The following is a 23,459-nucleotide window of genomic DNA, read 5'->3' on the forward strand; positions in this document are numbered from 1 at the left end:
CAATAACTAATTAAGTTCAGCTGAATCTGGACTGATGAAGCCTGACCTTTGCTCCAGGTTTCCCTGTTGGACCTCTGGCACCTCTTCCACCACGGGGACCCTGAGGACAAGAGTTATTAGTGATATGCCTTGTGCATCACTAGCGTATGTGGGAAAAAAAGTGTTCTACTTAAAATTTTCAAGCTTGACATACCGTTGGTCCTCTTTGTCCTCGTGGACCTGCTTTACCAGCAATACCCTAAAAAACAAAACAATTACAATCTTATCATTACAATTACTAAGCTTTAGTAGATGTTTGCAATCAGAACCAGAGAGATGTGATAGAAATGGCTTCTTCAGGCTATAGTGTAGCTTGTAAAAAAATCTAATATTTGAGTGAAGTCAAAGGGGCCTCATACATACCCTTGCTCCCTTCTCACCATTGGCTCCAGGGAATCCAACGAAACCAGTGGAGCCCTGTAGATGTAGACAGATTATTAGACACACTGAGGGGAGCAGTCTTCAATGATACCATGTAAATGATATGCTCACTTTAAAAGTATCCAATATCCTTTAAAACATGCATTTTTGAGCAAAAGTGAAGCTGTGTTGACAGAGAGAGGGTGTCCTTGAAGAATAATTCAACATGGTTACTGCTAATGCTAATGTTATGTGGGTGATACTCAGAGGGCAAGCTATTGGAGCTGATAAACATGAGCGGTGTGTGCTTGTTAGCACAAGGACAGGCGATGAAATTGAAGGTCGAATTATTTTGGCAGGCAAAGAAGGGGAAGCGGTCTGTGCACAATGGATACGCATCAGTAATTTACTCCATGGGATGGTCGCCTGCACAGGATAATGGAGCAAATAAAACAGACAAACACACACACACACACACACACACACACACACACAGAAAAAGGAACACTGCAGTTTGACTGAACCAGAGGAAGTGATTAGAGAAGGTCGACAGCGATTTCCCATCATCGCTGAAAGTGAACACTAAACGCAACGCTCCAGCTCCGCTCTGATTTTTACCTTTTACAACTGATACCTTATTTAAAATGTCTAATATCTCATTTTGAATCTCTCTCTCTCTCTCTCACACATACACATACACACACACACACACACACAGACTGCAGTTGGAGAAATTGAATGTGTCATTAAAACACTAACATTAAACCATTAACATATTGTGCTTTTGTTGGAAGCACAATAAGCCACTTATTATTTTCATATTATGCACCATTAAAAGCATTAAAAATAGCCAATTGCAAAACGTTTTGGTGTTAAACCCTTCAACAGTGTCTAAATAAGTATATAAAAATATCAAAATGTATAAATAAAAAAAAAAATTAAAACTAAAATCTATTGTTTTAAATTCTACTTACATTTATAACATTTTACATTCTACTTATATTATAACAGAATTTACAGTATGAAAAATGGGTATTAAATTTGAAATTTGATTATTATTTTTTGATTACATTTAACAATACTATGAAATTATTAGCGTTTTAAAAATAACCTTAAGTGTGTAATAGATTATGGCAAATAATCTAGTAGTAATAATAATAATAATAATAATAAAAATAAGTAGTAAGTTATAGGTTAAATGAGAGGAAAATAATGAAATATTAATATCAAGAATATTGATAAAAAATACCCATTAATGAGCAATGTCCCTGGAACTCAAAAAACAAAAAACAAAAAACAAAAAAAAACAACAAAAAGTAAAGCAAATAAAAACAAAGCAAAACAAAACCCTCACTCCATAGGAAATAATAAAAATAATAATTATAATATTAATAATCATCATCACATAATTCCACTCTTCATTCCACGCTCAGACACTCCCTGAACAGGCCTAACATCAACTGTAAACCCAGAGCTGAAATAGCTGACAAAGCAGGATGTAGACTACTTCAGTGTCACTTTGCACCACTTGCTATTCAAGCAAAGCAGGATCCATTTCAGAAGAAAACTTCCAAAGTAAAACTCAATGAATAAATAGCGGGGGGTTCAAGCTATTTGAGTGGACCAGCCCTACACTGAATCAAATGCTTGTTTTGATGGAGTCAGCAGCCTGAACTGAATGAATAAGCTGACAAACATCACAAACTGTGTCTGCAACAGTCTTGAGCTGTTCACAAACCTGTACTTATTGCATGCTGGGTGGCCAAGAGATAAAGCAGTCAGCGTCATGGAGAATGAGTTTATCCTATTAACTATCCTGTTAACACAGGCTATCAGAGAACAGCAGGCCTTGCGTGTCAAAAGCGGTGCTCGGCGAAATATAAATAAAGCAGTAGGGACAGTGGCACTGTTTAAGAGACATGATGACTTTAAAGTTTTATTTGAATCTACAGACAATAATCCTAGAGATGCTTTGAAATAATAAATAAAATAAAAAAATAAAAAAATGTAATTAAAAATTAATTAATATGAAAAATTAAATAGAAATAGAGGAAAACATCTCAGTACTTACCTTAGGACCTTGTCTTCCCGGGTAGCCAGGCAAACCTGGAACACCAAGTTTTCCCTAAAACACAAAAAGAAAAAAGTACAGACTCAGCACATTGCCATTTTGATTTCTTTAAATAATCATCCGGCGCTATACAGTCACAATAAAGCATTTAACCACCCTCCGTAAACTGTAAAAGCATATGGGAGCTGTAATGGAGTATTTGGCTGACATTTAAAACTGGCACTCAGAATCCATTTATGATTATGAGTTCGGTGTCATTTTACGTTTTAATTCACGCATGTATTAATAATCCCTGACAGAAACTTAAGTGCCCCGAAAACCCTAGTGTTGGTTTTTCCAGGGCTGGTCATTTCAAGTACTTTGCCATTATATTGAACATAATGAGCTTCAAACTGACCTTCTCTCCTGCCATGCCCAGGGGACCAGCCTCTCCAGTGGGGCCTGCTTTACCTTTCGGCCCCTCTGGTCCGTCTTCTCCTCTGGGGCCCAACACGCCCACCTCTCCCTGAACACCAGCAACAATGCACAAACTTCATATTAGACTGAATAGTGAAACCTCACCTTAAATAAATAACAAATAAGTGTTTATAAGAGATAATTGAAATTGAATGTAACTATACGTGTTAGTTACTCACCTTATCACCCTTGAGTCCCATGTCACCCTTGAACCCAGGAAAACCATCTTCTCCCTGAAATCAAACTCAGATCATTTATTTTGGTAAAATGTTTATGTTATGTTTATGTAAAACTTATGTTAATAAACAAATGAATAAATGAATGTGAGAACAAAAACGATTTTCATTAATATTGTCATAACTTTTCAAAATTCCAAAGTAAAAAAAAAAAACTAAAAATACTGAACAAACTATAAAAAATTTGCATATAATTCAAAACACTCCATAACAACGTAATGGCTAAATACTGGCATCTTGTGGCCATAGAGTAAACTGCTGGCTCAAACTAGTTCAGTCTGAGAAATTAAGTCATATCTACGATTGAATGTTTATTTAACAAACTATAAAAGAGTTCTTGAATTTTAAATGTTAAGCTTGAGACTTAATATTTCATACCAATAACGATACATTTTAGAAACAAAACTGTTGGCTATTGTATGAATGAAACACTGACACCTGGTGGCCACTGCAGAGGATGCAGCCTGAAGCAGATTACTTACAAAACAATTATTACAGATTACAATTCTTCTATCATTTTTTTCTGCTTATAAATCTCTACTGACATCCAGTTGTATGGCTTTGGTTTACAGCACACAATCATAACACCTGACTAAAGCCATTTTGGTGCAAATAGTCCCTGAAATGGCCTTCCACTTTTAGCTGCTGACCTGTCATCTGTGTGCCTAATTTTAGAGGCTGACCCAAGAGCTCAGCAATGGTTAGACAGGGGACGGGTAATTTGCTTACCTTTTCTCCTTTTCCTCCTTTCAAGCCACGAACACCCTCTGCACCCTAAATGACCAGAACAATGAAAAGAGGCTCTAATAGTATAAAAGCATATAATAAAGAACCAGTGAGATGAAGAGAACCAAGGCTGTTTACCTTCACGCCTCGGGGACCGGGATAGCCAATGGACCCCTGGGGACCTGGGTGGCCCTATAGGAAATGAGTAAATGTAATAACACTGAATCAGTCAGGAGTAATAGAGGGGAATTAGGTTTTAAACATCTAAAGTGTAATCACAGACAGAGAAATGGCTTTAATTTCAATACTGAACTTTTAGACAGCTGCCTTACAGGTGTTTAGTGGCTTTGTACTTGAAATGTGGTCAATAACTAAAACTTCGTTTCGAGACAAACTAAAAATACACTCACAGCTGCTCCTTTCTCCCCAGGAGAACCCTCCTTCCCAGGATGACCCTGTGCAAATATTATAAACAAAAGCATGTTCATTGAAAGTTGAAAAGTAACATGAGGAAAATACAGCTGGGTATGGTCTTGTGGATTTACATTCATTTAGAGTATTCAGAGTATTACAAACGCCAGTGTTGAGATTATTCCAGTGTAATAGTCTTTTTTTGTAAGAATAACATTTTAGGGGTTGTACACCACTTAGTATTGGAATTCAGATAGCCAAAAAAAAAAAAAAACATTAATAATATTAATAATAATAATTAGAATAATAACGAATAATACAAAAATTGTAACGTGAAAGTAAAAATAAATAAATACATTTTTTTTATTTTTACTTTTATTCAGCAAGTTAATAAATTCATCAACATGATTAAACTAACCAAATGAGACAGTAAATACATTTATACTGTAATAAAATAATAATAACGTTTCTTGAGCAGCAAATCTGAATTTCTGAAGGATCATGTGATACTGAAGACTGGGGTAATGGCCATAGCAGAAATATATTATATAATATTTAAAAAAATATATTTAAATAGAAAAAAAATATATTTTATATTGTATTTAATTTTATAGTGTTTACTATATTTTAATCAAATAAAGGTGGATTTATGAGTAGCTAAAGAAAATATTTATTTTAAAAAATGTACAGACCCCAAACTTTTAAACGATAATGTATATTATTATTTGTGACATAAACTCCCATTTCAATAACATTATAATAAATGCAATTAAAATACATAAACATAGATATTCAATACAATATATACAATATAATATTTTGTCTTCCTAAAATAAATACTTTTCAAAAAATAATTCATACAATTTAAATTTTAATTATATAAATATTAGATATTTAGTTATGTTGGTTACTGATATAAGTAATATGATAAAGAAATACTATATATTTAAATAAATGCATAATTTTATGGACCAGTGGAATTTCATCGGCAGTTTCATTTGGCAGAATGCTTAAAAATGGAGTCAATCCATATAAAACTGGCTAAAAGAAAAAAATCAAAGAAGGTTTCTGTTTTTGCTCATTTTGGATTAATGAAAGTCCTCTGTCCTGTCTGTGTTTAATTTCTTTGAACTGCAATTCAGTAAATTCCACTTCCTGTCATTCAAATTTCAACTCCTGGATTGAAAGGCACCCGCCACTTTAATTCTTAATTATACTATGTAAAATGTATTCCCTTCATACCAGGAATATCACCTAGCAGGTTACTGGATAATGACGTCTGATGATGCAAAGAATTTCTGATATAAACATGGAGATTTAGGGGAGGGGAGAATATGAAATACAGAAAAATCCACTTACGGGAGGCCCATCAGCACCAGCCAGTCCATGGAGCCCCTGTTTCCCATTGGGACCCTATAAGAGAGAGAGAGAGAGAGAGAGAGAGAGAGAGAGAGAAAGAGAGAGGATAAGTGAGAAAAGAAGGAAGAAAGAGAAGAGCGAGGAAAAACACACACAATTACTGGTGTGCCCAAGTGATTCGCTGGGCAACTTTTAAAAGCAGTTCAATCCTAAAGCACTTCATCATCATCTTTTTCCTCTTGGTAAAGAAGAGATCTAATCATATGGTACGTCTGGAAACACTCCACCACTTCTGGAGTCACATTTCAGACTCTCTGGTCTACTTCCAGGAGCCCTGAGAAAACGCTTGTCTGAGAGACCGACCAATGGCAGTTATGTGTGTAAGCATATCTCCTGCTTGTCAAAACATTAGCGAGTCTTGATGTGTGTGTGTGTGTGGTTTTCCTCTAGTCAGCATTGATCTGCTAGCAACCTACAGCCTGGAAACCTAGGAGTCTGTTGAATCGTTTACAGGGTTAGGGCAGAAAAACGCCGTCTGTAATAACAAAGATGATGGCTGCCGGGGCAAACTCACTTTCTCTCCAGGTGGACCGATCGGGCCTTGAGGTCCAGGCAGACCCTGCAAGACAAGATTTCAGAAGTCAGACAGTACAAGATGGGCTCTTCAGGGGAAATCTGATAGTAAAGTTTATATTGGAAAAAGCTGTGTGAGCACTTCTCAGTCAAATCTGAGAAAGAATGTCGAACAGGATACTTTATTCTTGTGTGAATATACAAGTTTTCTCTTTCCTCATTACCTTTTCTGTCATGACAGTTAAATAAGCTCCACCTTTAACTGAATGCAACAGAAAATGCATAAAAGAGCATGCCATAAATTTAGATATTTCCAATTAAAATAGGAGGTTTGTGTGGGAGATATTAGAGGCGTGGGTTCCCTTTTTCTTTTAAACTAACCAAAAAGCTATAGCAAATGTATGTCACAGTCATAAACATGATTTGCTAATTGCTAGTCAGTTGTGGGTGGTACTGGGGGAGGGGCTTTCTCAATCTGGAAAGCGTCTGATTGGACGAAATTCTTTGCAGTACATGAACATGAATCATCTATCTTTTTGGCTTATTTACACTACTGTTCAAAGTTATTTGATAAAAAAATATGCTAAAACAGTATAATGCTAATTATTTTTAGCCTTCAAAAGTACTGTTTTCTATTTGAATATATTTTCAAATTCCAGTGATGCAAAGCTGGATTTTCAGCAGCCATTACTCCAGTTTTCAGTGTCTCATGACACTTTAGAAATCATTCTAATATGCTGATATGCTGCTTGAGAAACATGTATTATTATCAGTGTTGAAAAAAGTTGTTGCATAATAGTTAAGTGTATTTTTTTTTTTATGAATAGAGGGTTTAAAAGAACATTTATTTGAAATGGCTAAATAAATGCATTCATTTCTTTTAAAGAAACTGTCCTTTTACTGACTTTTTTGAATAGTAGTGTATATATAGTATATCAACAAAATATTGTTTTTGTCAACTTTTAGGAGTTCAGTAGTGTATAGATTGCTTCAAAGCTAATAGACAAAGACTTAAGGCCACAAAAACGTCATGGAAATTGGCAAGTTAAAGCTTCTCAATTAGAAAAACACAATCTTGTTGTGTCTGTGTGTGTGTGTGTGTGTGTGTGTGTGTGTGTGAGAGAGAGAGAAAGAGAGAGCAGACTGACAGTGATCATTTGACTGATACCTACATGCGGACCGGTGTTCCCCTGTTGCCCAGGAGGTCCAGGCTCTCCTTGAGGACCCTGTTAGAACATTTAACAAAAGCCCTTTAGTACACAACACTAGTATTATTCCTACGCTTCACTGCTCCAGGGAGCCTATGACATTTTATAAAGATATGAATAACAGTCCCAATACCTCAAACTCCAAAAATACTCTACATGTTAAACAACAGACATGTGAAAATTGCAAATCCATCTTTTTTCCATTGGCCGTGCTTCCTGAATCGCACAGCCTACTGTAATAAAATCTATTATAGCAGCTTTAAACCACTGGCAAAGAGGAAGAGACATAGAGATGGGTACGCATTTTATATATGTTATATAAAAATGCTTACGAAGGGCGGTTAGAGTGAGACCTTGAGTGAATGGAAAATATATATACATAATTTCATATTTATATAAATATATTTATTTATTTTAATGAACTCCAGTGAGTCTTTAATGAACCTTTTTGAGTTTATTTGCCAGCTAATAAGTTATGATGTATAACTTTAATCAACATTATTGAAGTGAGACATTAATGAAAACACAATGAGTCACTGTTAAGATCGTTTTTTAGTTAATTCATTTTTGGTTCTTCCTTTTAGTTTTATTTTTTAACATTTTGTTTTATGATGATTTTTTTTTTTATCATTCATTTTTCAATTTCAATTTGAAATTCTTCACAGACCACAGTTAGTCAACACATGAATAAGAAATGAATAGGATCAAGGTAAAAACATTGTATGCCTACAAGAACCCTACACGTCCCGTCTTGCATATTTTAGTGGCAGACCTCATGCCTTCTAAATTTCAGCGCTTCCAGGTCAAAGATCACCCCCCTGCTGCCACAGTAACAGTGACATCAGCTCTCTCCTGCCAGGCCTACAGCGCTTCTCTCATCTAATAGCCTTATTTAGATAAGACCTTCGCTTGGGAGTTGGGACAACAAATATGTTTCACAGAGGTCAGAGGTTGTCAGCAAAAGACCCCCTTCATGAGGTATCTCATCTGTGAAAGGTACTCTACTAAAGCAGGGGAGAGAAAGTCCTTACCATATTTCCTTTAGGGCCAGGTGGTCCATCCAATCCAGCAAGACCCTGCATGTGTATAAATCAGAAGTGTTTAGCTGTGAATTTCCTGCTGTTTGTACAGTTGTAATTAAGCAAGTGTGGTACATACACGCTGTCCAGGGGTCCCAGCAGAACCTCTGGGACCCAGCAGTCCTCTTGGACCCTGGGAAATCAATAAAAGAGGCATGTCATCATGAGAATTAAGTAGACCATTATACTGACCACAAGTGGTCTTCAAGCCAAAAGATCCCTCGGTGGACAGAGATATGAATAATAGACACCTTTTACATATGTGTTATATTTTGACTTACGACAAGAACCATATTTATGTATACTTCTTTAAGAGATTTGGCCAAACATTCTACTATAAAGAGCCAATTAAACAAACTTCACTGAGGGCAGTGGGCTGAAAGTAAATGTTGCATTATATATAACAATATTATATTAAAATTGATATAAAAAAAAAAAAACTAACATTAACATTAATATCAATATTAACCCCCTCTTGTGATGATTCATGGCAGGAAAAATCACAATATCATTATAATATTATCACTATTGATGATTCAAATAATTGTACATTTAAATTTTAAATTAAATTAAAGTGGAAAGTAAAAAAAAAATGTTCAATTTGAATTTGTTGAAGTTCAATATCTCAATATTATACATTTGTTTAATGCAAATGTAATTTATTCACTAATAAGTTTGAATAATTGGTGGACCCCCGTAGTTACATTGTATAGCAGGCACATTTTTCAACAGTATGATCTAGACTAAAGCTTCAGTAAGATCTGCATACTGTGTTTGGATCATCTCAGACAGGCGTATTAAACATTATCTTAAAGGAACAGTCAACACAGAATACAAAGTTTAAGAAAGGACAACCTGAATATGTTTTTTATTAAATAATTCATTCAAAATGATTTAGAAATATCAACGTAATACAAAGGTACTCTGGGTTTTTGCTGTAGACCCAGAGGTTCGCTCCATCAACTGTCGGACTCAATCCAATTAGGTTCCACATCTCCAGGGCTGATTCTGTTATTTGTTAGATCTCTGCTGATGGAGTATTTAGTCAAAGAGCGAGAAAAATATTTGAGACTATTAATGTGTCGTGAGAAACAGAGAACGAAAGAGAGCTGGAGAAAATAAAAATAAAAACTGCAGTGCTCCTTTCCTATACAGAGCCATTGCCTCAATGAGCAACAAATAGTGAGATTTGAGGTAGAAAGAGCAGGGTGGGCCGTGAAGAGTGATTATAGTGGGCAGTCATGGTCTTTTAGGCATGAAGTGAAGTTAATAACCCTCACGTTCTGTCCTGAGAGCCCCGAGGCACATTTGAGTAACTCAGAAACATGCCTACCTTTTTTAACTTGATTCTTCACTTTTCATAATTGGGCTATATACAAAACTCGCTAATACATACCTTACATGAAAAGGTCACATTACTTGTGGTCTTAGACATTTCATAATTTAAAAATACACAATTGTTCAAAAATTTGGAGCTCCTTTTTTTTTTTTTTTAAAGAAATCTCTTATGCTTACTAAAGCTGCATTTATTTGATCAAAATACAGTAAACACTAGAAATCATTCTAGTATGCTGATTTGGTGCTAAAAAATTTTTTTTATCATAAATTAAAGTTGAAAACAATTTTATTAATTGATATTTTTGTGGAAACTGTGATATGTTTTTTTTTTTTTTTTTCTCCAGGATTCTTTCTGGATAAAAAGTAATAATAATACAAAAATCTATTAATATTAATGTCACTTTAGATAAAAACATAACATGTTAGCATATTTAGGATTCTTTTTTATTCTTTTTTTTTTTTTTTTAATCTTTTGTCTGAGTCAAACTGACTTCAGAGAGAAATTACTTCATCATACTGGAAAGCAGTCATATTTCATATTTTCATATTTCCATGATCCAAAAGACGGTTGAGGCTTCAAACTATTTCTACTGAGCTTTGAACAGTTCACGTAAAAATATTTCAAGGGAAAACATGACAAGAGAATACAAAATGTAAATAGAGATGCTTACACTTTCTCCTGGCATTCCTCTCTGTCCAATCTCTCCATCCTCGCCCTGCAGAAAACAGCACAAACACACTTGCCAACATGTCTGCATACACATATGCAAGTACAAATGAATCAGAACAAGAAATTAATGAGTCATTTGGACAAACACACCCTCGGTCCATCCTCTCCTGGAGGGCCTGGTGGGCCAATAGGACCTGCCTCACCCTAAAAGAAAACGAAAAAGATTAAATGACAGAGGGAGAAAAAGAGTAAATGTATTATTACTGTCCCTGCCTGCCTGCCTGCTTTTGGCTACATGCATTTTTAGGGCCCATGACCACTATTTATAAAACTGCATCCCTATAAGAAGAGGCTATAACATAACGGGGCCTGTAATTACCCAGGGCAGGATTAGGAGGACAGCACTTTGGCTGGAAATATACACAGCTCCCTGTGATCTGCGGGCCTCTTTCACTATACTAGCCCAGGCCAAGCAAGCCACACTCTGCTGTGCCTAGCGAGGGCAGCTTTCGTTTGCCAGAGGAACGCAAGCACGCCAAACAACCCCCAGTGCCATTATAATGAGGTCAACTTCTCCTGCCACTACGACTGTCAGAACGCTAAACAAAACGTACAGCGGCAGACATGGAACATTATAAAAATGCACTCGGTCTTGGCAGGAGCCATCAAGAAGCTTTTCAAATCGAGTTAGCGCAATATTAGGAGATTTCTGTAGGAAAACTGCTGCTGAGGAATAAAATGAAACCAGGCAAGAATTGTTCCCATAATCATAAAGCGCTGTTCGAGACAAGCTGGAAGTTTGATAATTGAATATTAAAAATACTTTTTTTTTTTTTTCTCACGGGTGGTGGTCAGGCGTGCGTTCTGCTGTCTAGAACAATTCGCTTTCATTTCAAGTATTACAACAATGAAAGAAAGCTATGTATGTGTTTTCTTGAGAATAGCTGAGCACTTACCCTGTGTCCTTTCTCACCAGGAAGACCAGGAAGTCCATCAAATCCTCGGTCCCCCTGTTAGATGGTAATTACAACGAGAATAAAAAATAGGGCTGTCAAAGTAAAAAATTAAATGCCTGCTTTTATGCATCTATTGTTACTTATTTCTGTCCATGTATTTTCCTCAAAAACAATACATTTCTGAGGATAAAATGGCCACTTACAGCAATTTAGTTAGGCCTGAGCTGCAAATAATCAGAGCAATGTTTTTGTCTGGTAACACTTTAGTTCTTATAAAGCACATATTCTGTGCGACCTTATTCAAAATCCATAATCTAACCCAATACCTAAACTTAAAAACAACTTTATTAACTATTAATGAGCAGCAAATTAGGAGTTTATTGAGGCAAACGTCGTAGTTAATGGTTAATAGTGAGAATTGGAACTTAAAATAAGTGTTTCCTTTTGTTTATAATTTCCTTGTTACTAAATTAAACCAAAACATGAATCTGATAATTATTGTTATAATCCCACAACATTATCAATGTTAAAACAACCTTTAATTTAAATGATTATTATAGATAGTATAGATAAACTCATTAATTCAAAATCAGTAATGCTATGACCCAAACACAATAACAAACACTCCCACTCCCAGTTTTCAATTCAAAAGAAGCAGTTCTGAGACCTCAATCAGTGCTAACTGGGTTTTAAGTGGAGGTTTTCAGTCAGAGGTGATTTTACCTTGGCTCCTGATTCTCCAGGAATTCCTCTGGCTCCGTCGGCTCCATTTCGGCCCTGTAAAACCAGGTCGCATCATCAGCCCGATTCTGCAGGTTAATGTGCTTAACATATGTTTTAAACAACTGCAGAATTAATGTGAGAGAGGAGATGACGTGAAGCGGGCGAGTACACACAACCTAAATAAGGTGTGTTGAGTCTACAGCACGTTTGGGGATTGAGTTATTGTGGCAATTTGACTCATTTATAACAAAACTGTGAATAAACTGTGTCAAAGGAGAATCTGAGAAACGCTTGGCATTAAACCGGGCAGATGTGAATGTGAATCCAGGCAGACATATGTCATTCAGTTAAGCTCAAACAGGTAAATGAAGGTCAAGGCTAATAGACACAGACAGTTTCACGGAAAATCTGGTGCGCGGTTGGAGAGTGAACAGTGGGCTTCTTGCGTAGAGCCTTTCAGCTTCAGTTTGCCTGAGTACTTCAGCAGCAGTGTCGCAGATGTATTATGTATGCCACCTTTTTGCTTTTTCAATATCATGCCAACATCAAACACTACCAATTCACAGCATGAGTAGATTTTTCCTGTTCTTACCCTCTTGCCTGCTTTTCCAGGTGGTCCAGTAGGGCCCTGAAGTCCTCTTGGTCCCTTAAAAACACACAAAATTCTGTAATGAAAGCGTGCTGCTAAATGACAAAGCAGTGTTAAAAATTAAGGTAAAAGCAATTGTTAAATCGTTACTTTTTATGACGTAACACATAAAGCCTAATATAGTTCTTCCTCACCATAGCTGACTGAGACTCTCTCTGCTTAGAGTAGAAGCGCATGTTTTTTACATTAGAAAATGCTATTTTATTGTGGACGAGTGTTTAGCCCCTCAGCATATTTTACATTTAACTGCATTTAAGCTATACCATGAAAAGCAGCACGCTAGTTAAAGTTTATGGCAGCTGCACCTCCGAGGCAGAGCAAAACACACGTAACATGATGTAACACCCTAATTCAATTAATTAATCTACAACAGGTAACAGGATTTATTTATTTTTTTTGTCATTTAAAATCAGCATTTTTAGAAATCAGCATTTTTTTCAGGATGGTCACTTATAAGCATGATGCAAATCATTAAATACAATACTGACTCGAATGCAATGCACTTTTAAAGGGACTGTTCACCCAAAAATGAAAAGCCAGATTACAGAACTATGGCTTTTAATATACATCTAATTATCTCAACTCTGCAGGCTTCACATGTTAAATGAGTAGAAAAGTAGTCCGATTATGTGAATATCAAATGTGCAGCACATTTAATACAACATCATCTCAACTCAGGGTGACAAGCATTTATAACAGTTAATAAAGTAAAAAAAAAAAAAAATTGGGTTCGGAAGATGCCATTACTCCAGTCTTCTGCGTCACATGATCCTTCAGAAAACATTCTAATATGCTGATTTGCAGCTCAAGAATAATTTGAAATAATTGAAAACCATGATAAATTTTTTCAGGATTATTAAAAAAAAAAAAAAAAAATTAAATTAAAATTGCATTCTTGCTGAATAATAATATAAATTTATTTTAAAAATAGGAATAATGATCAGATACTAAGTCTCAGGAATACTCATATCATTGTTCTAATTAGGATTAAAGCTGTTAAAAAGAGACATAGTCACCTGTGGGCCAGGATCTCCACTTTCCCCTTTAGCACCAGGTGCACCAGGACCACCCTGAAACACACACAGATGAATTAGACATCTCACACACCTCTCTAAACACCAATGATCACATGCGTGGAGCTGTGTTTGGGTCACACTCTGGCTACCCAAACACATTCCTCTGCCATTGCTTTTAAAGGGCATTTGATTTGGAGGTTGCTGTGTTGAAAAGAATGAGAGAAATTCTAGTGGCATTCTTATTAATATTCGTCTCAAGAGGATGAAATTCAGAAACACAAATGTGACAGAAGAAATCTGAGAAGAGAACATGGAAACAAACAGCGGACAGCCTGAAAGCACATCAGCACAGAAGAACTGTTCATTTCCTGGTCATAAATCACAGCGAGATGAAAGTAACACATGTTCCTATCAGTGTTTGTGTAATGTCAACTGGAGGAAGTTGGGTTTGAAAGGAAGACATGGGAAAAGAAAAGAGACATTCATGAAGGTAAATCTTGCATGCATGTGTCTTTTAAATCGTGTTTATTTTATATGCTCTCCTGTGCCCCTCATCTACATAAAAACTAATAACAATAACATCAATGATAATAAAAATGAATTAAATACATTTAAATTGAACAAGCTTAAACCTTAATTTCATTACATTGAATATATGTATGTTTGCAAAACTGTTTATTAAATTAAATGTAACTAATTCACATTACAAATAATTATTGTTTTTCATAAACAAAATAACAACAGCAACAATAATGAATTTTAAACATATAAATTGAACAAGCATCACAATACCTCAACTTATTATTCACAACTTAATTTCATTTTGTGCAATATATTTAGGTTTGTAAAACTGTTTATAAAATTAAATTGAAATTGAAAATAATTCATGTTTTTTTTCAATACAAAAAAAGGATGATTAAAGACATTTTTTAAATATCTAACCTCACCTTTTAATGAAAACTATTTCATTCGTTTTTTTTTATAGATATACTTTGACATATATTTTGACTTATATATCTCTCTATTCACATCATGTTGCATTACAATTACTTACCAATGCTTCCCCAGCATACAGTATGTTGTATAAAAAGCTTTTAAAAATATATTCAGCATATGAAGTGAAAGTGGTACAGTAGTAATAGAACATAGTTTAATTTTGTTGAAAAGGAATCGTTTTGTTTAATGTTTTCCTCAAATTATATAGTCATTATTAAATGTCACTTAAAAATGGGACACTCACCACAGGGCCAGAACGTCCCGTCAATCCCATTGGGCCAGGTGGTCCCCTCATAGTCAACTGCAGTGATAAAGTAAAGTTTAGCAAACCTGACATTCACTGCAGTAGAGTACATAAGTTTTGTTACTGGCAACTTGTACATTTATATGTTACATACAGTCAGTCTTATGAGAAATACAAACCTTTCTTAGTTTTAACAGTCACTATAAACTTGCTCATATACATTCCCCGCACCTAACTCACTCGTTTCACCCAAAAAAAAGAAATACAAAATCACGAAACAAGGGTACACACCCGAGCCTGGGCGAGTATGGCTTGGGCCTGAGCTTCTTGCGCCGTCACCACCGGACCTTTGTGAGCTTCTCCACCAGCGCGGAACTGTCAGAGAAGCATCCACAAACATAGAAGTTGCAGGTTTATTTCCGTACTTTTACTGCATGCTGGAATTTAGAGGGGTCACTGGAGTCACTACAAAATAAAGTGGCCTCAGCGGTCTTGTCATTATGGCTTTGGATCTGGGCTGCAAAGTGCCAGTTTGTGTAGAATTAACATAGACTTTTGGGTGTAGCGTGACTGCAGTGGGGTTACAGGGTGGGGTTAGGGCTTTTCACAGCTGTAACAATTCATAACCTGCTTGGACGTGTACAATGATAGTAATTTGTCCAGTGCTCGAGGAAGTGGCCATTTGCAGCTGATTTTGAGATAAGTTTAGTGGTTTTTCTAAGATTGCGGGCTGGAAAATCTTGTCCTTAATCAGAATCACTGGAAATGTATGGGTTGGGGAAGCTTACCGGTAACATGAGGATGGTGCCAGAGGGCCCCGGAGCTCCATCTGCGCCTGGCAAACCAGGACGACCAGGAGGGCCCTGAGAGAAGAAGAGAGAAGGAGAAAAGAGGGAGGGAAAACAGAAGGAAATGAGCCATAAAGTGTGTGGGATACGAATGTGTAAATGGCTGTAGAATAGGCATGGAAAGAGAGAATGTTTCTTTAAAGTTTAAAATAAAGGAAAAATACTGTAGGCTCATTTTAAATTGTCGGTTAGGTCACCTAAATCATCTCGGAATAGACAGTTTACAAAAACAAAAGCTTGACTGAACAGTTTAGAGAAAAATGCTGTGGCGCTTTCGCAAATTGCGACTAAACTGCAGGAGATTTCCGCGGCGTTACTTACGCCCGAAATCAAAAATAGCTAATGTGCTAAAAGCCCCGTCATTATCCCATAATAATACACTTAGGTTTATTTCGCTTTATATTTATACTGAGGTTTATGTATGTTTTGTGTTGTTTATAGTTCCTTTCAGTGCGCTGTTTATTTGTGTGCGCGCTCGTAATGAAACTTACACCCCACAAGAAAAGCGGGGAGGACTCATATGATGGAATGCCTGCTAGGGTAGTTTCAGGAAGAGATCTCTTTAGCAGGCATGTCACGCTCCTCTTGTAGACGGCTCACTTTAAATTGTTCCCATATGACGGTGTAATTGTGTGAGTGCATGTGTGTGTTTTTTAAGGCTGGGCAAACGTCCTTTCTATGTAACATATACACTGACACCTAGCGCACATGTGCTTCTGTATATAAATCAGGGAGGATGTGCTGGCCATCGAGGGAAGTGGCCGTCATTGTTAATTAAGCATTTTCGGCTACAGATTTTGGCTTCATAAGAGGAGGAACTGATGGAGATCAAAGCGAGTGGGAAATCACTTCTCACAGACAAAAAGCCCTCTGTTCTGGGAGACGCAGGTCAATGATGGTGGGATAGCTGTCCGCTTCCCAGAATGCACTGCAAAGGTTAACTCTGCAGGAGGTTGAGGAAAAAAAGGCCGAGCTGCACCGCCGTAAAGTGGGGGGGAAAAATCCAGCTGTTCTTTAATATGTGGACAGCTTTTCTCTGTGCTGTAATCAACAGAGAGCATTTACAATTCTGAAAAATGGTGCGAACAGCACAAAACATATGAATCTATGGGAGAATGAGTATGTGTTAATGTGTACGAGAGGTTATAAGCTTTGCTGCTCCTCTGGAAGTGTTATTAGAGTGAGGATTTATAGGCAGATCTGGTTTCAACATGGCCTCTCAGGTCTTTGTAATATGAACACATCTGCTCGTTTAATAATGACATACTGCATTTCATTGGCTGATTCTCTCGATGCTTTTAACAATGTATACTTTACTATTGTCTTTATGTGGAAGTCTAACTGCTCCAATAAAGTGAAAAAAGGACTGTGAAAGTTCTGACAGGGATACAGTTACCTATAACTGGTGTATATACGTGAATAAGATAATTTAAAACCACAAATAGGATTAAGAGATAGTAAGTAACCAAAATGAAGGATGATATTTTGGGAAATGTCAACTTACTCTCTCTCCAGGATCTCCGTGGAGGCCTGGGGAGCCTTGTATACCTGGAGTGCCGGGGACACCCTGACAAAAAGGACATGTGAAACGTCAAAGGCAATGTAACATAGACAGAAACACACTATGCTGCCATTTTGCATAAAGTCAAGTTTTCCTATGGAGTCTCGCCATGTGTGAAAAGAGTGCGGAACAAGGTGATACTCACAGCGGGACCTGGTGGTCCTGGGAGTCCCTCTACCAGCATCCCCTGAAAAGAATTGAAGGGGAGAGAGGAAGAAAAACATGAGTTTGGTAGCATGCTGGGCAGGCCGTAAATCTCACAGTATGTGCAGTATGGAAATAAAAAGAAAATCAGTGAAGAGTGAAGAGGAACCCAAAAGATGTGGTTCATTTAGTCCAACTGAACCAATCGCCTTTTTTCACTATTCAGGAAAAGCTAATACTGCAACTGCTGTCAAAATCAGATGAATAATACGCTGACATTTGAGAGTATTCATGTAAAAATCTTTTTTCCTGGACTTCTAACATCTTCCCTTTTCTGTATAACTGTACAAAGAATAAATAGATGGGAGGTATGACTACACTGGCATACTATAGCTCCAAAATATAAGATACATTACATTTATCAAAAGTGATAGCAAAGACTTTTACTTTGCAAAAAAAAAAAAAAAGATTTTGATTTATTTCATGTGACACTAAAGACTGAAGGCTCTTGAAAATGTAGCCTTCCCATCAAAGGAATAAAATAGATTTAAATATATTAAAACAGAAAAGAGTTATTTTCACTTATAATAATATTTCAATATTACAGTTTTTTACTATATTTTTTATCAAATAAAATACAGCCTTGGTAAGAATAAGACTTTCACAAAAATAATTTAACATTTAAAAATACTCCCAACTTTACAATTTTGAATGATAACGGGTTGCTGTATATTAAAGGATTTTAAATGCACGACATGGAGGCCAAGAACCACCTAGTCTGAAGGTATTGAATCTATGGGAGCTTTCATTGGCCAAGGCCCATCAATGAGGCCATTTGACTGACATGTCAAACAACCAATCACAGTTGGTTTCGTTCAGCAGCAAGTTTCGGGGTGTACGTTTAATTAGCCTATTCTGTTTACTTTGTATCTGAACTCGAAATCAACCCCAACTTTGCTTTAAAAAGCATCGCAAGATCTCCTAACTGCAGATCACATGATCACAAACAGAAATCACTTCCGTGAAGTGTCCTTCGCATGTTCCCTTCACTGACTTTTGGAAGGACCCTTTGTAAATAAATGGCGTTCCCTTCCCGAAGTGCCTTTCAAACTGACACACCATTGAAGGGAAAAATATGATGCATTACTATTAGTTGCATTTCATTTGGTACTTGTAAAAGCTTCACGCAGAGTTTACCTACCGGCTCAATGACTGCAGGTTCACCTTTTTGCCCCTTTTCACCACCATAGCCACCACCAACCTACAACAGAGGCAAAACAAACTGAGATTTAATGACAGAGGAAGTACTACTCCTGTAGACCAAACAACTGTAAAACAGCACATTAAGCACTACAGCTAATGCCCAAAATGGACTGCATAACCCTATAAAGCCAAGTGGCGAATATACTCAGTGATTTATGTGAGGATGATTAGAAATTAAGTGGAAACTCCATCTTTTCCTATAACATCGACTTATAGGACACGCAGGGAAAGTCATTTGACAATATTTATTCAGTCGTTTAACACAACTATTAAATTAGTGTGTGCATATGTGCTTTATATTTGTGGAACAGGATGATATATCCCTCCAGGAATGAAGAAAAGGAGCACAAAGCCACTGTGGTCAGTGTGTGCATGTGTGTAAGTGTCTGTGTGAACGAGTGCTTGTGTTGAGCTGTGAAAATAAGTCTCAAGTTATAACAGATCAACACTGCAATCACGCAACTAACATTTCATTTCCTGTCTCCCACACACCGCAAGCGAAACGGCTACATTTAAGAGACTTGCATGTGTTGCTGTGTCAGCAGATATACTGAAATGCAGTAAGGTAAATGGACATTACTCCTAATAATTAGAAGCATTAGAATTACAGTTATATAGTTTCAATACTACTACTAATAATATATATTTAAAGACAGAATATATACATATGTATATAGTATATACAATATATACATAAAGACGGAGAAGTCAACTTACATTGCTCTCCGTGACCTCCGTTTCAGCAGGTCGGCCCGGTCCAAACTCGCTCTCAAAGGTTGATCCGGTGGGTTTAGCTCCAGTATTGTAGTCATAGAATGAATCATCATAAATGCTTGGGTCTATCTCTTTTGCATCATATTCGTTAATGTCGTATTCCTTAAAGTTCTCGTTTTCTGCACCATTAGTGCTTTTGGACTCCAGTATATCAACATTCTCATTGGTGGCAATGGTGGCATCCACTCCAACATCTTCTATCCCTGTAATATAGTCGTCTACTATTTCCTCTTTTGGCGATGGATTCTGCCCAGCCCGGGGAGGCAGGAGGTCAGAGAATGAAGGGAACACAGAGGTTAGTCAATGTAGACACTTAATCAAACTCATTTAATGAGGTTCTACATGTGAAAATATAAGTAGACTCAATGGGATCATTTTAGACATGACAATGTGTTATTGGACTCATTTCTGTAACTTGTATTTTATGATATGACCACACAAATGTACAAATTTGGACTAATTTCTGTAACGTGTATTTTATGATATGACCATACAAATGTACAAATTTTGGGGGGTATTCAAAAATCTGAATCATTCTTGTTAATAAAATGACAACCCACGACAACCTTACATGTGATAATGCTGCACTGGTTTCGCCTCTTACTTTGTACATCATATGCCTTCCAGCATTCTGTTTTGTTTTACTGAAGAACTATTTTGGCTTTAAGTCTTGACAGCTTTCCTCACCCAGGGGCCTTTATGCAGTGAACAAAAGTACTTAACATTTCTCTAGTTAATCCCAGTCTTTGTATTGTATACAGGAGTGCTTTATGAGGCCGCGTCAGCCCATGTAGGTGCATCATTTGAAGCAGAAGTTTGGCCATCACTAAATTCAAGACATATTGTTCCAGTTAAAGCTGGATGTTCTTGATTTAGACTTCATTTGTGCGATGTTTTAGAACAAACTGTGACAGAATCATCAAACTATTGAAATAACATAAATAAGGAAAATGCAATGATTTCACTGCTTTATGCTGAACGTAAACTGTTACATGGAATAGTGGTTTTTATTTGACTTTTACCCATAAAAATCAGACTTAGGTAAAACCATTTGGTAAAGGAAAACCACAGTGAACCACCTCGAGTATAGCTGGCAACTCAAATGTGGATGCTTTTCTACTTTTCTCTCATAGTTTAGTAATGACATGATCTAAACATAGCAATTATTTAAGTGTATCTAAAAAATAAGGCGCAAAAAAATTATCAGAAAAGTTTTACCAAAAGAAGGCTATTTCAATAGAAACCCACTTAAAATACACAACAGAAAATAACTATTAGGAGCATGCAGATCTTTACCTCATTGGCTGGAATTAAAACAGAAGGGACTTCAGTGCCATAGTCTTGCTCAATATAGTAGTCTCCAGCGTCAGCAGTGCTGGGCTATATCACACAAGAGATTCACATCACTCAGAATGAAGAACATTTTTCATTTATTGTTCATTATAAAACAACTGCTCATTCTAAGCTGTTTATATCCAAATTTGAAATATGAGCAGTTGAAGTAAAAGTTAGATTTGGCAAGTGGATAACAGCTGGCCGGTAACTTTATTATATATTTCAACATAATAGTGGATGATTTAAATCACTCTAAAAGAAATCAAACTGTCTACAAATGGGGGGGAACAATAACTAAAAACAAATCTCAGTGTAACATTTATAATCAAAAATTGAGATTGAGGTACACTGAGTTGCACTGTTTCAAATCCTATGTAAACATTTGTTTTTGTGTCTCTGACAGTGGAATTGTTTTTTTTTTTTTGACAAACACAGTAGGAAATACAGTTACATGCATGGTCAATACATTTTCTAAAAATCTGTAGATGTAGCAAAAAGTTACATTTGGAGCTTGTATTTAAATGAAAGTGATGGCACATGAGGAGACAGAAAGGCAAAGTGACTGAGAATAACAGAACAGTGGAGCATGAGAATTGGGGAAATAAGTCAGAGATCACACAGTGTGGAAGTAGGCAGGCTGAAGAAAATCTCACAGTGGTCGACATGCACCTGGGCCATACAGATGAGCAAGAGGGTTTACCTTGGTCTCAGTAACGACATTGTCAGTGGGTTTTTCAGTGGCAGTCCCTTCTTCTGTGTAGTCATAGAACTCATTATAATCGGTGTATTCAGTATTGTACTGAAATAGAGATAGTTGCATGTTAGAAAGAAAGACTTGAATTCAAAACCCTTATACAGTCCTCAAAACACATTTGAACACTTTTTGAATACCTGATATCCAAAAAAAAAAAAAAAAAAAAAAAGTGTAAAAATAGATAAAATACCAAAACCACTGAACTTTTTTTTTTTTTTTATGTTTGTACTTTTTTTATTATTATTATTTAATAAACACCACTAGATTTGGTATTTTGTTAAAATGCCCTCATGAGAATGAAAGGTTCACATTTTGGTTTTGGGAGTCCCAAACAACTGGTTGACATGGATGCAATGTCAATTTTCATTGTTTTATGATGTGCATTTATTTTTACCTTATTTGCTCAAAGACTCCCAAATGACTTGTTTAACGATTCATTTTTTCAAACCCCTCCTTTGCATGACGCTAATCTGCGGTGATTGGCCTGATTGGTCTCATTTTCATTTAATTATGCCTGATAAAGCAGCCTTTGTGCAGTACTGCTTTGTGTACAGTGTTACCTGGGAAACAGCAATTTTACTGCTCCAAAAGTGCCACCTAGTGGCAAAGAATGAATTAGCATTTTCATTCAGGTAATATGCTGTTTCCTGTTGATGTCAACATGAAAGGCTTGGGTTTCGTTTTAGAAATGACTCATTTCAATGATTCAGAATTGACTTTCCTTTGAGAGACGATAACTTTATACAATGTGCACTTCATTAAAGATGTTTTTATTCACTTACAGCTGTGTTACAAACTGCATGAAAGGTTATTTTCAAAAATCCATAATAGGGGCACTTTAATGCAACAATGTCCATACATTTTTAAGTGTGGTTACATTTTTAAGTGTTCAAAAGCTTTTTGGGATCACTGTAAGGTACATTATTGGCATATCACATATAATCCAAATATAAGTATATAAATCATGCAAAATGTTTTTGATGGGTGGTCAGTGAACTACAAAATCCTTTAATTTCTCTGACCTTCACATATATTTAGACCATCAAACCAGTGATGTCAAAAGGCTTAGTTTGATTTGATGATTTACATGACATATTTTACCTAATACCTTATTTATATAACTGTATCATTTAACAAATGTTTCTTTTTTTTTTTCATTCAAAGCATTTTATGGTACAAAAGCACAAAATAAATGCTTTGAGCCCAACCAGACCTCATTCATGAAACACAAAGCAGAACGAATTCCTGTGGAAATCCATTTGTACATATCCAGTCACATCAAATTCCATAAACTGAATTCAAATCTTGTGAATTTCATGAACATAATAATGGAGTATATTATAGTGCAACTCCCCATCCCTACTGGAGATTAAACCCCTAATCTGTTTTTAATGATAACATGCATTAACACTGTGCCCAAATAAGCAATGAGTAACAGTAACATGTAATTAGAAAAAAAAAAAGACATAAGTAAACAGTACAAAGTATTCTTGTCACTGGTGAAAATGTACACAAGATAAAGAAAATTCAACCCCTATAAATTTCAGATCATGTGGGTGTGTGACAGTGAAAATGCTAAAAAAAAAAGGTTTCTAAAGGGTATTGAAATAATATAATAAGACTGCCAGATAGTGATCTATTTTACATCATAATTTTGAGCCACCTGCCAT

At 36.1% G+C, this 23,459-nt stretch overlaps 1 protein-coding gene across 1 annotated transcript in view; it reads right to left on the bottom strand.

Annotated features, from left to right (window-relative positions):
* Positions 1-23,459, bottom strand: part of LOC113045770 (collagen alpha-1(XI) chain-like) — a 66,720-nt gene that overhangs the window by 23,614 nt on the left and 19,647 nt on the right. The window contains exons 6-34 of the mRNA XM_026206405.1: positions 21,736-21,834; positions 20,997-21,080; positions 19,644-19,946; positions 18,865-18,924; positions 17,665-17,706; positions 17,463-17,525; positions 15,899-15,973; positions 15,402-15,485; positions 15,111-15,167; positions 13,871-13,924; positions 12,798-12,851; positions 12,206-12,259; positions 11,483-11,536; positions 10,677-10,730; positions 10,528-10,572; positions 8,598-8,651; positions 8,471-8,515; positions 7,404-7,457; positions 6,233-6,277; positions 5,659-5,712; positions 4,299-4,343; positions 4,027-4,080; positions 3,892-3,936; positions 3,106-3,159; positions 2,868-2,975; positions 2,471-2,524; positions 403-456; positions 194-238; positions 47-100 (exon numbers count right to left, since the gene is read on the bottom strand). Of these exons, the coding sequence (XP_026062190.1) occupies positions 47-100; positions 194-238; positions 403-456; positions 2,471-2,524; positions 2,868-2,975; positions 3,106-3,159; positions 3,892-3,936; positions 4,027-4,080; positions 4,299-4,343; positions 5,659-5,712; positions 6,233-6,277; positions 7,404-7,457; positions 8,471-8,515; positions 8,598-8,651; positions 10,528-10,572; positions 10,677-10,730; positions 11,483-11,536; positions 12,206-12,259; positions 12,798-12,851; positions 13,871-13,924; positions 15,111-15,167; positions 15,402-15,485; positions 15,899-15,973; positions 17,463-17,525; positions 17,665-17,706; positions 18,865-18,924; positions 19,644-19,946; positions 20,997-21,080; positions 21,736-21,834 (1,947 nt within the window). The remainder of the gene's footprint in view (positions 1-46; positions 101-193; positions 239-402; positions 457-2,470; positions 2,525-2,867; positions 2,976-3,105; positions 3,160-3,891; positions 3,937-4,026; positions 4,081-4,298; positions 4,344-5,658; positions 5,713-6,232; positions 6,278-7,403; positions 7,458-8,470; positions 8,516-8,597; positions 8,652-10,527; positions 10,573-10,676; positions 10,731-11,482; positions 11,537-12,205; positions 12,260-12,797; positions 12,852-13,870; positions 13,925-15,110; positions 15,168-15,401; positions 15,486-15,898; positions 15,974-17,462; positions 17,526-17,664; positions 17,707-18,864; positions 18,925-19,643; positions 19,947-20,996; positions 21,081-21,735; positions 21,835-23,459) is intronic.

The sequence above is a fragment of the Carassius auratus genome, chromosome 27, assembly GCF_003368295.1.
Source record: "Carassius auratus strain Wakin chromosome 27, ASM336829v1, whole genome shotgun sequence".
Lineage (NCBI taxonomy): Eukaryota > Metazoa > Chordata > Actinopteri > Cypriniformes > Cyprinidae > Carassius > Carassius auratus.